The 14,292-nt window shown below is 37.3% G+C and overlaps 1 protein-coding gene across 4 annotated transcripts in view; it reads left to right on the top strand.

The window, feature by feature from the left end:
* Window positions 1-14,292, top strand: part of PPP4R1 (protein phosphatase 4 regulatory subunit 1) — a 64,486-nt gene that overhangs the window by 31,478 nt on the left and 18,716 nt on the right. For all 4 annotated transcript variants that reach the window (XM_047696857.1, XM_047696855.1, XM_047696854.1 and 1 more), the window contains 5 exons: window positions 992-1,099; window positions 1,237-1,302; window positions 1,981-2,139; window positions 6,382-6,509; window positions 13,195-13,718. In XM_047696857.1, coding sequence (XP_047552813.1) covers window positions 992-1,099; window positions 1,237-1,302; window positions 1,981-2,139; window positions 6,382-6,509; window positions 13,195-13,718 — 985 coding nt within the window. The remainder of the gene's footprint in view (window positions 1-991; window positions 1,100-1,236; window positions 1,303-1,980; window positions 2,140-6,381; window positions 6,510-13,194; window positions 13,719-14,292) is intronic.

The raw sequence follows: 14,292 nt of genomic DNA, 5'->3' as shown, positions 1-14,292 counted from the left end.
GATTGTGTTGAATCTATAAATCAGTTTGGAGATAATCACCCACCTAACAGTCCATGGTCGATTTCCCCATTTATTTAGGTGTTTTATGTTTCTCCTCACTGTTTTGTAGTTTTCAGTAGACAGCACATCTGTATTTTGTTGAACCATGTTTCTTAACATTGCTGTGAATGATACTGTTTTTAAATGTTTTCATTTCCTTGGTTCATTTTTGGTTCTGGTATATGTCCTACGAACTTCCTAAGCCCACGTATTTGTCCTAGTGGCTTTTCTGTAGAGTCCTTGGGATTTTTCTATATAGAGAATCATGTCCTGTATGAATAATGTTGTCTTTCTCTTCTCATCATGTTTGTATGGGCTAGGAGTAGGTATAGTAATAACAGACCATCAGATGTCTTTCTGTACTAACTGGAGGGTGGAGTGGGGTATTTATTTAAATAACACTGGGCCAATTTTCAAACATAGTTCATCCTCGTTTGCCTGGGACTGCGTTACCTGAAACTGCGTGTTGGAACTGGGTCCTTGTCTTCATTAGAACTGAGGGACGCAGTTCTCTTTTGCACGAGTTTCTGTTAACTTGGTACTTTGCAAGGTAAGGACTGCCTCTAGAGAGTCTTCTCTTAGCAGTACAAGTATACTGAGCCCAAATTATTCTTGTGGATCATCTTTCCTTTGAACAGTGACCATTTGTTTTCTTACTGTTAAAGTTATCAAGCAAAATAATATGATTGAAACTATACTCAGAAATGAAATTTTTCAGATTATCTCTGGGTTTACTGTGCATTTGGTAATTATTGATAGTAGTAAATATCTATTTTTCTCCCTTGAACCTGGATAAATAAGATGAATGTTGTTTGTGATGTATGCGGGAAAATGATGTCACAACCTATTTTATATTTTCTAAAGCATATACTTTTGATAAGTTAGCAGACTTAACTGGAAAAGTCTTAGTTTGAAGATGTTTTCAGTGTGCTTTTGTTCTTATCCATTTTAGATAATGTGCAAAATGGCTCCCATGGTTGGGAAGGACATTACAGAGCGTCTTATCCTCCCTAGGTTTTGTGAGATGTGCTGTGATTGCAGAATGTTTCATGTTCGAAAGGTATTTTTTAGGCATTTTGTTTGTTTAAGAACACATGGTTATAGTGGTTACTGTATTGATACGTGAAACTTAAAAGATTGTTTTAAAAGCCCTGTGTTTGGATGATTTTGAAATGTCAGTGATGCTTCTGTTGTCAGGTCTGTGCTGCCAATTTTGGAGACATCTGCAGTGTAGTTGGCCAGCAAGCTACTGAGGAGATGTTGGTGAGTAGTGCAGACATAAAGGGGTACCAGAGGGGTAAGCAGTCCATTACAGAGTAATACATCAAGTTTAAAATGCATACATTTACCCCCACATTTTATTAACACAGTCTCATGAATGCGAACCAGAAAGATAATATGACTCTGAGTTTGGGAGTTTACATTTCTATAATCTAGGCACTTGAATTGTGTTTTGATTATAGTTTGTTAAAAATGCAGATATGTGATATGTAAGGACCATTGATTTATTTTTACCTCTCCCATTCCTACTAAACAAATCAATTGTACTTGAAGAAATCTGTAATTTTATTGCAACGCTCAAGTATTCTAGTGACAAATCTACAGCTTGTTATTTTTAAACGGTTAGTGCCTGGGATATACATGCTTCGTGTACCAGTTAACCTACTTGAAGAGTTTCTGAAACCATCCATTAGGCAAAACAGTTTAGGTACAAGCTTTTGCATGAAACTGAAGCTATGTTTGTTGTTTCTGCTTTTCCAGTCAGCAGGGCTATGAATGAGGTGTGATTTATTTCAAATTGCTGAGTTTTAGTACGAAACGGGTCTTCTAAATTGTTACAGGAAAATCTAGTATTTTGAAACACTGTGAAAGCAGAAAATGAAATAAAATGAATCTCTGAAACCCACGTTGCCTGCCTAACACACCACTGTCCTTGCTTAGCTGCCCAGGTTTTTCCAGCTTTGTTCTGATAACGTGTGGGGAGTCCGGAAGGCCTGTGCCGAATGTTTCATGGCGGTTTCCTGTGCGACATGTCAAGAAATCCGACGGACTAAACTGTCAGCACTGTTTATTAATTTGATCAGTGATCCTTCACGTTGGGTAGGGTTTTGTCTAATTCTCATTTTTGTAGAAAAATACATTTTACACAAAACATGATTTTGATTTCATGATTTAAGAAATAATTATGGTATTGGTAATTGTTTTAGGAGTAGACAGGTAAACTACTATATTAACTTTTTTTTAACTGGACAAAACTTCTGTATAAATAGAAATCACATTCATTCTAAGGATATGATGTGGTATATTGATTTTTAGGCACTAAACCTTTGATAAGTCTCACCTGGCCATAGTGTAATAATTTTTGATATCTTGCTGGATTGTTTGCTACTATTTTGTTAGGGGTTTTTATATCCATATTATAAGAGATAATGGTCTATAGTTTCTTGTGGTGGCTTTTTTTGCGGGGGGGGTTGTTAACAGGGTAATAATGGCCTCGTAAAAAAAGTTGGGAAGGGCTCCCTCCTCTTTGTTTTGGGAGAATTTGTGAGGAATCAGTGTTCTCATTTAAATGTTGAGTAGACTTCAGCAACTTTTCCTTTGTATGTAGTTTTGTTTGTTTTGTGTTTCCTAATCTCTTTACTTGTTATAGGGTTATTCAGATAATCTTCACTTGTTAGAGAGTTATTCAGATTATTTTTTCTTGAGTCAGTTTTAGTAGTTTGTCTAGGAATTTGTCTGTTTTATGTAAGTTATCTAATTTGCTGGTATATGATCTGTAGTATTTTCTTCATAATCTTGGTATTTCTGTAACGTCAGTAGTAATGTCCCTGCTTTCTGGTTCTAGTCTTTGTCTCTTGGCCATACTGCTGAAGGTTTGTCTGTTCTGTTCATCTTTTTAAAGCTTTAGTTTCATCAGTGTTCTCTTTATTTCTGTTCTTCATTTCATTAGCTTCCACTCTAATCTATATTATACCGTCTCTTCTGCTGCTCTTTATTTTTCCAATGTCTTGAGGCAGAAGATTAAGTTAGTAGTTTGAGATCATCCTTCCTTCTTTGAGTTACCATCCAGGGTAACTGGCTTTTAACCTGAAGAGCTTCCTTTTGTGTTTATTGTCCTATAAATGTGGTAGCAACAAATAAATGTGGTAGCAACAAATTCTGTTTCTGCTTATCTGGGTATGTCTGTATTTTGCTTTCATTTTTGAAAGATAGCTTTTTTGGGTACAGGGCTCTTGGTTAACACGGTGTTTTTGTTTTGTTTTCAGTTTCTTCGAACACTTTGTGTCTTACCCCCTGCCCTCCAATCTCTCTTGTTTTTGCAGGAATTTAGGTTTATTTTATTGGGGTTCTCTTGTAAGTGGTATGTCACTTTCCTTTTGCCACTTTCAATATATTCTTGCTTTTGACTTTTGGCATTTTCACTATGATGTGTTTGTAGATATCGTAATTTATCCTACATGTTGAGCTGCTTTCATGTGTAAATTACTGATTTTTAATAAATTTGGGAACATTTTGAGCCATCATTTCTTCAAATATTGTGTCTTTTCTCTCCTGGTATTCCCATTACACATATAATGATGCACTTAATGGAGTCCCACATTTTCTGAGATTCTGTTCATTTTTCCTCATTTTCTTTTTTCTCTCTGTTCTTTGCTAAACTTTATTAATATACCTTGAGTTCCCTCATTTTTTTCCCTACCAGTTCAGAACTACTTAAGTTTATGTGGTGAGTTTTTATTTCAATCATTATACCTTTCAACTCAAGAATTTCCATCTGGTTCTCTTCATGTCCTCATACCTTCCTTTACTTCTTTACTCATGCTTTCCTTTCATTCTGTGATCAATTTATAATGGTCACTTCGAAGTTTTTTTCTAAGTCCAACATCTTAGTGTTCTCACACGTAGTTTCTGTCCCTTAATTTTTTCCCCAGTCTATGGATTATACTTCTTTGTTCCTTTGCATGCTTTATAATTTTTTTTAACCTGGTCATTTTAGATAATACAGCAGATTTGGGTACTTCTATCCCTCTCTGGGGCTTGTTACTGTTACTTGTTTGTTTAGTGACTGGCTGGAATGTGTTAGTGGATTCTTATTCCCCCCCTCCAGGAGGCACAGCTTTGGGCATGTCTACATGCCTACCTCCCATCCTGGGATGACCTCATTTTGATGAGAGTGGGAGGGACAGCAGCCCCAGGTTCTCTTGGCTCATCTCTCCTGGCCTTACAAGCTGGGGCAGGGACTATATTCTGAGTATTCTCAGAGCCCAGGGTTCTGAGTCACGTCCAATGTAGAGCTTCCATTCTACCAATGGGCATTGTGCAGAAGAAGGTATGCCCAACAGGTAGCGGGGGACAGGATGATAAACTTCAAAAGCCCTCGGCTGGAGGCTGGAAGAGAGGGAGGCCGTTGCTGCTGCTGCAGCAGTCTGCACTAGAGTTTCCGCCTCCCTGGTTCAAATACCACGGACTGGCTTTACTGAATATTTATAGATATTCCCTCTTTTGTTGTCTGCCCTAAGGGCTATTTCCAGACGTTTTACTTGGTGGGGTTTTGGGTGGGTTGTTTTTGGGCTTTTCCCCCCCCATTTTCAACAATTTCACTGGAGAGTGGGTGAGTGGCTCTCCTTATGCTGTCGTGCCTGAAATAGTTCTCAGGACCTTACCATATTCATTTTCCAGACAGACGCCACAGAGAGGAAAGACTGTTAAGCCTTAGCACGACTTTAATGTTTAAAATGTATAAGATTGTTAGAAAAAATTATGTGGCTTATTTGGAATTTTCATTTTGACTTTATCATTGTCTTGGCTTAGTGATATACAGTATTTCCTGCTAATTTGGGAATATGTTTATATTAAAATGAAGGATTCCTGGGGGTGCCTAGGTGGCTCAGGTCATGATCCCAGGGTCCTAGGATCGAGCCCCGCATTGGGCTCTCTGCTTAGCAGGGGGCCTGCTTCCTCTTCCCCCTCTGCCTGCTTCTGTGCCTACTTGTGATCTTTCTCTCTCTGTCAAATAAATAAATAAAACTTTAAAAAAAATGGACTCCTGAAATCTGTCATTTGAAGTGTATATAAATCCGGTAAGGGTTTGAGACAAGTTCAGAGTTTTAACAGTATCCAGAGTAGACTAAACTCTTGCATATAATTTTGAAAGTTACCTTTTATGTTTTTATAGAAGTAACATTTTATTGACTGTAAAGGAGAAAAGGACCTGTAAGTTCACACATACGCTTCTCTTTGCTATCTTGTATATAATTCTAGCCTTTTTAAAAAAATCAATTGAATCATTTTTATCTGCTTCCCCCAGAAGGTAAATACTAATAATAATAGGCAAACTTCACATGTATTTGCCTTTGCAGAATTTACACATGTCATGTAATCGTCGGTTTTTTTTTTTTTTAAGATTTTATTTATTTATTTGACAGAGATCACAAGTAGGCAGAGAAGGCAGGCAGAGAGAGGGGGAAGCAGGCTCCCTGCTGAGCAGAGTGCCTGATGGGGGGCTTGATCCCAGGACCCTGGGATCATGACCTGAGCCAAAGGCAGAGTCTTAACCCACTGAGCCACCCAGGCATCCCTGTAATCCTCATTTTAAACCATGGAAAAGGTATTGTTATGCCTCAAGGCAAGGTCTTAGAGAAATTGGTTTGCGGTTTCTTCCATCATAATTGCCTCTTTCAGATTGTGTCCTCCTTCTGCTTCCTTTCATAAAACCTCTCTCCCCCAGTTTTTTTTTTTAATCAAGATTATAAAAATAATACAGGAATATAATATGAAATAAAATTCTATAACCCTTTTTTCTGCTCTCCTACTTGAGACATTAATGGATAACAGTAGTATGTGCATCCAGATTTTTGTGAAATACATTTTAAGTCCGTATTCTGTTTCTGATAAGTGCATCCATAGTTCTGACACATCTGTCTTATTTCCTTGTAGAAAGCAGATTATAGTTTTGCCTAGCAGAAAACATGAAATGGATTTATCACATTTTGTCAACTTTATTGCTCTATATTTTCTGTTTGGCAGTCTTCATTTTCTTCATTCTGTTTTCCTGGAAAATGCTGCAGGATATCCTTTAGTTCCATGCAGATGCTCTGTGGGATCTCAAATTTATATTCTCATGGTATAAATATTAAAGCTAGATTTTAAAAAATTGAAAGTAAAAAAAATAGTTTATGAAGAATTCTAAATCCTAGCAGAAGTATGATAGATAGTTCTGAATGTGGGAAAGCTTTGTAGAAAACACCTTATTACTATTTTAACCATACTTAGTATATGGTAAGTAGACTGTTAATAATCCCTTAATTTTAAGTTTTATTACTGTCCTCTTTTTCTTTGTAGGTTCGCCAAGCGGCTTTTCAGTCTCTGGGACCTTTCATATCTACTTTTGCTAATCCATCTAGCTCAGGCCAGTATTTTAAAGAAGAAAGCAAAAGCTCAGAAGATACATCAGTAGAAGACAAAAATAGGTATGATTTCTTTAAACTTCACTTTCCAGCTTTATTGCTTGTGAACATATTTTTCGTTTCTTCTATAATGTTCTTTTTGGAGACTTTGCTATTTCTCTTGATTGTAAAAATGGGTAGATACTTTTAAAGAGCTATATTTTAAATACATTTGTTAAATGTCTCTTTGGTTAGTTACATCTTAAGTGAGAAGGCGAAGACACGTATAGCACACTGAGCTTGGTCCCGGCCATAGAGAAAAGTATAAATGACAGATGTGATGATAATTTTTGAATGTTTATTTAATAAATTAGTTACCTAGTAAACCATTTATTGACATTTGGAATAGATGAAGTAATTGTTCTACAGTTTAAAGTGTTTAGTGTTTTAAGGGGTAAAACCTAATTTAGGAATATGTTTTAGTATGTAGTCCATTTCTTACTATTTTTCCTTTCAGTCAATTAATTTAATTGTGGATCTTGAACTCTGCCTGCAGAATGAGGATTATAATCTCTCAATTTAGGGAGAAAGTATAATGATCAGCTGATGTACTGATTAACTGATGTACTGATTAAGTTGATATTACTAGAATATCAACTTTAAGTGTAATAGGGCAACTAATTTTAAAATAAAAAGGACAACTCTGATTTTTATTTTTAAAATTTTTTACATTAAAAAATTCCAAGTTTCAGTTTTTAAAACTTATTATACTATATACTCAGGGGAAAAAAGAAATCAAGCCTAATTTAGCGCATGGGAAATACGCACTTTTACAGGTGTGCACTTGAAATAATTTAGAACCTGTTTTTGAAACAGTCCCTACTATAATGCTTGAGTTACCATAGTGTCTTGTCCCTCCCTTGTCATGATGCTAATGGACATTTTCTTCTGTAGGTCTTGATACTGTGATATTTGCTTTCTTGGTGTTTTGATTTGGCAGTTCTTCCTTTCTTCTCTGCTGCCTTGTTTTACCTTTTTGCCCGTTCTCCTACTGTCCTGCTGAATAGCCAAACAAACCTGAGGTACTGTTTTTTGTAAAGGAAGAAAATCACTCTAAACCTGTCTTCCTAGCAAGCAGATTCTGTCAGTTCTTTTGAAAAACAGCTGCTGCAAGGAGTTTGACAAAAATGATGATGGGGGGGAAATGTTATGTTTTTCATTTTTAAAGTCAGTGTACCTTGTTCACTACCTAATTGTGCAAAGACTATTACTTTATTTTTAAATCTGGAGAGAGTCTAGTAAGTGAAAATATAAATTTACAGAGAATTTTATAGGTCAGGGGTCAGAAAACTTTCTGTAAAAGGCCAAATAATAAATGTTTTCAGTCTCTGCCACGACTGCTAACCTCTGCTTTGTAGGATGAAAGCAGCCATAAACCGCATGTAAGTGGATGGGCTTGGCTGCGCACCAGTAAAACTTTACTGACAAAAATAGTTGGAGTGGCTACCATGGCCAGTGGTTGTACTGACTGCCTGTGTAGGACATTACTGGAAGAGATATTTAAAGGTAGTTATCTTTTACCTACAAACCTTAATTCCTCTTCCATTGTAATGAGGTATGTCTTAATGTCAAGTCAGTACTTTTTGTAGCATTGTATTTTCACTATATTGTTAGACTTTATTGAATCGTATTAATGGTAGAAGGGAGGGAAGAGAGAATTTCTGGCTAAGGAATGAGTTGTATTAAATACCGTAGAAGTAGTTTTACTTCCTAACTTCAAAAAAAAAAAAAAAAACAGTCCTATGTATTATTAGTCTCAGAACCATTAGTTTGTTTACCCTCTTAAATACTGCACTGGCTTTTGTTCTAAGCTGTCTTAAAACTTATATCGTTATTTAAGATTGATTGGTTGGTTGATTATATGGAAATTAATTGAGCACCTACTATGAACCAGCTCCTATAGATAGAAATCAAGAACTCGGTTCCTGTTCTCAAGGTCCTCTCAGTTTTCCTAAAATTCAGATCTCCCAAACAAATATCTTACAAAGTAAGCAAGGTTTTGACAGTCTGTTTCCCCTACTATTTATTATATAGTTTTCATCTGATCCTAGAAACATTTAATATCACTTAATACTCTCTGAAGCCTTTATTGATTTTAGATCTCTGACTTTGTATACCAGATTTATCTTTCACCCTAGATTGGGCTACTAATGCTTCTTGGAAGGTGTTAATAAAGGCTACTTCCAGAAGCAGAGTTAAAAATTTGTATTTGCATTTTTTAAATTAGGTAAAATAAGCATTCCCTTGTTTTCTTAGTTGAGCAAACTGTTACATTGTTCTCTGAATACACTTATATTCTTTTGGTTCTCTTTGCTTTCTGTTTGAGAAGCTGTTCTGTTCCATCCGTACCCATTTAACAAAATGAACTGTCAGTGTTTGCTGTCTGTAGACTCACTACTTCCACTAATCTTTTCTTGAGGTTTTTTTGAAATTCAGAGCTTTTGCATCTTGGCTGTCAGCACTGGAGCGAGAGCACTGATTTCTGATCCCATCTTTTCAATTGTGTATTCACGTGTATCCTACAGCAGACTGCAGGTCCGTCTGCTGTGGCAGTTGAGTTCTGAGTTTTTGCGTGTAGAGCACCTTCACTGGGCCTGGCACAGAGTTGGCATATAATAAACCTTGAATGAATCTTAAGGGAATCTTTAATCTCAGAAGCCTTAAGTAGGTATACTACTTCTGTCACTTTTTATCAGTCCAGCATAATGCCAGCTGTGTGACAGTAAAATTGATGGTTGCTGGTACAAATTTGGAAATATTTCAGTGATGTGAAAACTTCATTCGGCTAATTCACGGTACAGGAAAGAGGTATGTCCTTTGCTTTTGTGTCAGGACACACTGCTGCTTGACCAGCTGTGCCACTGGTCATTTTCTCCTGGAAATACGTGCACTGATTTTTCTAGGCCCACAGTCTGTAGTCCAGAACTCGGAGGGTATTAATAGAAAACTTATGTAGACACTACAGGAAAATTAAGGTTCTGGTAGAGAAATTTCTGGCTTACCCTGATACTCTTGTTACTTGTATCTCTTAGGAAATGGGGTAATTCTCGCATTTGGCAGAATCAGAGTTCTTCTCAGCTTTCGAAATGATTTTTACTTGTATAATAGCATTTGGAAATCTGACAGCTAAGAATATCAGAATTTTAGTATTTAGCAGCTGGATCTTGCATTGACTAACTCCCAGCTCTGGGAAAAATTAGTATTCAGATAACTTATGTTTTTGCCAATTCATACATGTAGTAGTTCTTCCCAGAATTTACCAGTAGGGAAATTTTTTTTTTTTTTTTTGTCTCCTTAAAACCATGCTAGGAGTTTTAAGTTTGGACAGACTAGTAATTGTAACATTAGACAAATAGAATGACTTCGCCTTTCTTTTTTTTCCCCCCTAAGAGTATTAAAGTTTAATCGTAATGGCATGGTGAGAATAGTAATTAAGAAATTTTAGGCCCAAGGAATAGTTTTGCATACTGAATGGCCTTTGTTGTTGTTGTTTGAGAGAGGGAGGGAGAGGGGCAAAGGGAGAGAGAGAATCTTAAGCAGGCTCCACTCCCAGTACAGAGCCCAAGATGGGGCTCCATCTCACAACCCTGAGATCATGACCTGAGCTGAACTCAAGAATCAAATGCTTAACCCACTGAGCCACCCAGGTACTCTCTGAATGGCCTTTTTAATTAGGTTCTTTTGTGTATTTTAAATGCAGGGTTTTTTTTAAATTTATCAGATAATAGATGAAGACTTACAAGTTTTAACCCATTTGGTCTCCACTCCCACCAAACAATATCTTGTTACTCTAATTTTTTCCATTTAGTTTTCATATCAGAAAAACTGCAAAAATAGCACAAAGAATCCATATGCCCTTCAGATTCTCGAAATGTTACCCTTCTATCATATTTGCTTTATTGATCTTTTTTCTGAATACTTTGAGGTTTTAGACATGATATTTTTTGCCTTTCTTCAGTATTTCGCTGTGTATTTCCTCAAAATGCAGGCATTTATAAGTAACCATGGTTCGATTACCAAAATTAAGAAATTAACATAGGTATAATATGTTTATTCAAATTTCAGCAGTTAGCCCACTAAATTTTTTAAAACAGAAGATGTCTTTTAATAAGGACCATGTGATTGGCAAATATGTAATTCATGTAGAAGACGTTTATTTGGCATAACAGTATTAGCTTCAAGAACTGTTCTGGAGAGGGAAGGAATATTAAAGGTTGCCTAAGCCTGTGTCTCATCCTAACTACTAAGGAGTAAATGGGGGCCTTGAAAGGCTCACAGGTTTAGGGCAATGCAGTGCTGGCCGTGGGACAAGGACCTGGGAACTCGGGGCCCAGCTCACACGCAGATGTAATGACTCTGTTGTACATGCACACTGTCTATTTTGCAGTCCTAAGAATACAAGGGAAACACCAGAAGTAAAATGCTGTCATTATGCGGTACATTTTCAGATGACTTCTTACATATTTTTTCTATAATTTTTTCAAGTTTCATTAAAATAATCATGTGTTTTTAAAAAATACATATTTTTGAAAATAATGTGAACATTACCCTGAGATAAAGTGCAATCAGGGCAGTTGATAATTTCATGGGAATGTGTGTGGTGGCTACTAACTAGGAGAGGACACCAGTGTTCGTGTTGCCTTCCGTTTGCTCGGTGCTGGTGAGCCTCCTCTTTAGTACCTTTCACTGTGTGTACGTAAAGGCACGCGCTGTTTCCAGGAGCACCTTTCATTTTTTTTCCCCACACTCAACTCTCAAATTTACCTACACATCCATCCTTACTTCCCTCTCACGTTTCTTATCAAAGAGGTGTCTTGGCCCCTTGAATCTGTGCACCTCTGTTCTTGAGCTCACATTCTTCTTTCTTCTTAGAAGGACAGTGCTCCTATCAGGGATAGCATCTCCTGTGCCTGCAGTTCCTACAACTCTTCTGGCCTCTTCTCTATGGCACCCCGAAAAGAATGCCTTCACTCTGATACTCATTGTGTCTTTCATGTTTCCATTCCTCTTTCTTGCCTCACACCCATCTAAGTCCTGCACACGGCCTTCTGAACTGATGACCTTCAACTCAGTCCCTAGTGTCTGACCGGTTTCCCGTGGACGTCCCCTTCCCCCAGAATGCAACCCAGGTACCTCACTCAGCCTGTCCAGACCAGAACCCATTAGCCCTCTTGTTACACTGTTCTTGTGTTTTCTACTTTCATTTGGTGCTACCGCGATCTGTTCTGTCGTACTAGCCAGAAATTTGGCAGTCTTTCCAGATTCCTCCCGTTGTTTCCCATCTCCAGCCTGCGATAAATCAGTAAACAGATCCTGTTGGTCCGGTCATCATTTGAATGCATTTGCTTCTTCATAGCCCCAGATGTACTGCCTTCATTCACCAAGTCCTCACTGGCTCTCACTGCCCTTCTGGAGTTCCCACCTCCTACTCACCTCCACCCCATTTTCCACCCTGCTTCCAGGATGTTTTCTCAAAAATTAACATATCTAAAAATGCAATTCTCCTAATTCCTTTCTTATTCCATGTAGCCCATAGGATCCATTCCAGAGGTGTTGGGTATGCAGTACGGTGGCTCTGGCAAAGTTCTTCACCCTGGTCACCACTGTTTCCTTCTCGGAGCCATAAGAAACACGGCTGTTTTCAGAGTGTGTTACATATTTTAGGTCATGCTTGCCTTTGCATATGCTTTTCCTCCCTTGAAGACATGCTCTTCCCCTTAGCCTTGTAAATGTTTACTGGTTCTTCTAAGCACTGGTCCTGTGATTTCTTCTAGGCCTTTTTATCTCAGCTGCATCCCGCTTCCTGTGCTCCGTGTGCTTCTGTATTTTCCACTCTGGTGGTGTTACTTGCTTACGTGTTTGGTTCTCTTGTTTGCCTCTAATTTAATCTTGCTGACCAGACCTGCATCTTTTTCACATGTGAATCCTCAATACTGGCTTCGTTCCATGGCTCTTAGTAGGTGCTCAATACATGTTTGTTAAATTTAACAGAGTCAAATAAAAGATAGGAGATAAACATTAAAACTTGCTGTAGTGCTTTAGTTTAGATAACGGATGGTGGTAAACAGTGGACTTTAATTGAGGAGCTTGTAACCATCTGCCCTTATCAACTAAGTCATGACTATTTTGGGAAAACCTTTGGGAGTAGAGCTGGAAAGTGTGGAAGAAATTTTTTTTAAAAACTTCATTTACACTAAAATGGATTTTAATACTTTGTGAGATAGCAAATAAGGATCTTTTCTAATAATGCACAGAGGTTTTTTCCCTTTTCTTTTTTATAAAAGCAAATGGGTTTTAATTCTCAGCTTTTCAGTACATCATTGGAGCAGTGGCAATACCATGATCCTAAGAATCAGATCATTTTTTTAAGTGCGTTGTAGGAATTTATTTTCCTACAATTTTTCTTTAGTTTATTATTGAAATTAGCCTGGTATTTAAGAATCCTGGGATTCTACAATGTTATTTTTTCCAATTCATGTAATGCTTAAATATCTAGACTTATGCTTAACAGATGTTCACATCTCTGAGTACAGAACAGCTGATGGAAAAAGAAGCATTACTAGTATATACACTACTCGATTTGTATGGATAATCTGTAAATTTAATATTGAACTTGTCTAAATACTTTATGTAGTGCGTCTCATTGATTTTTTTTCAGTAATTATTTTTACACTTTCATTTTTTTTTCCCCCAAATGAAACAATAAAAGGATCAGAGATCAAGAAGTTCCAGAGGATGTACAGATCAGGCCAGAGGATGTTTCTTCAGATCCCAGTATTAGTAATTCCAGTGTCAAACTGGAAAACATGGTGGAAGATCATGCTGAAACATCTAGGAAATCTCCAGGTGAAATAAGTGTCCCAATGGACAGCTCTTTACTTTGTACTTTGTCCTCAGAATCTCATCAGGAAGCAGCTAGTAATGAGAATGATAAAAAACCTGCTAACTACAAATCTGCATTACGGCCAGAGGGTGGCGCCAGTTCACCAGATTCAGCTCTCTTAGATCAGGAATTGTACAACTCCTTCCATTTCTGGAGGACTCCTCTTCCTGAAATAGATCTAGACATAGAGCTTGAGCAGGGCTGTGGGAATACTCTCAGCCTAGAGAGACCAGAAGAAACCTCTGAAGTCACCGCACCAGGTTCTTCAAATATCACTATGGCCACCAGAAAGGAACTTGAAGAAATGATAGAAAACCTAGAGCCGCACATTGATGATCCAGACGTTAAAGGTACGGAAGAGTCTATCAAGTTCTTTACTCTAAAGCAGATATAAAATATTATTTGCCAACTCTTTTCCCAGAAAAATTGCCTTTTAAAAATTTATTTTCGCCATCATCATCGTCTTGATAAATACAATTAATCTGGTACTTAGGAAGTTTCGTTTAGATGAGCTCATCACTGTGTTGCTAACTGGAGCACACACACAGATTTGTTGATTTACAGATCACTCTCCCTGACATCGTCACAGTTGTTCAAACAGTGCTTTCCAGTTTTAGTCTGGACCCCTGCCTTAACTATTTTGTTCTGGGTCTCACTAACTTTTTAATAAAATAGTAGATACAGTGTATTTTAAGGAAGGACGGTGGTCTATTAACAGTAGACAGAGCTATCTGTTTATGGAATATGTTTTAAGAGCTATGAACATTTATAATGGTCATTTGGATTTTGGTTTCTCAGTTTTGACTTTTTTCCATGGGGTTACACATCTTTCACCCAGATTCTTTCATGGTGGACAATGGCCTTAAAGGTTGTTCTGTGTTAAAAAGGGCCCTCTTAGGAAGGGGAAATGTGTTCTAAGTCAGT

Source organism: Lutra lutra, chromosome 12 (assembly GCF_902655055.1).
Source record: "Lutra lutra chromosome 12, mLutLut1.2, whole genome shotgun sequence".
In the NCBI taxonomy this organism is placed as follows: Eukaryota; Metazoa; Chordata; class Mammalia; order Carnivora; family Mustelidae; genus Lutra; species Lutra lutra.
This window is presented reverse-complemented; position numbering and strand designations above follow the sequence as displayed.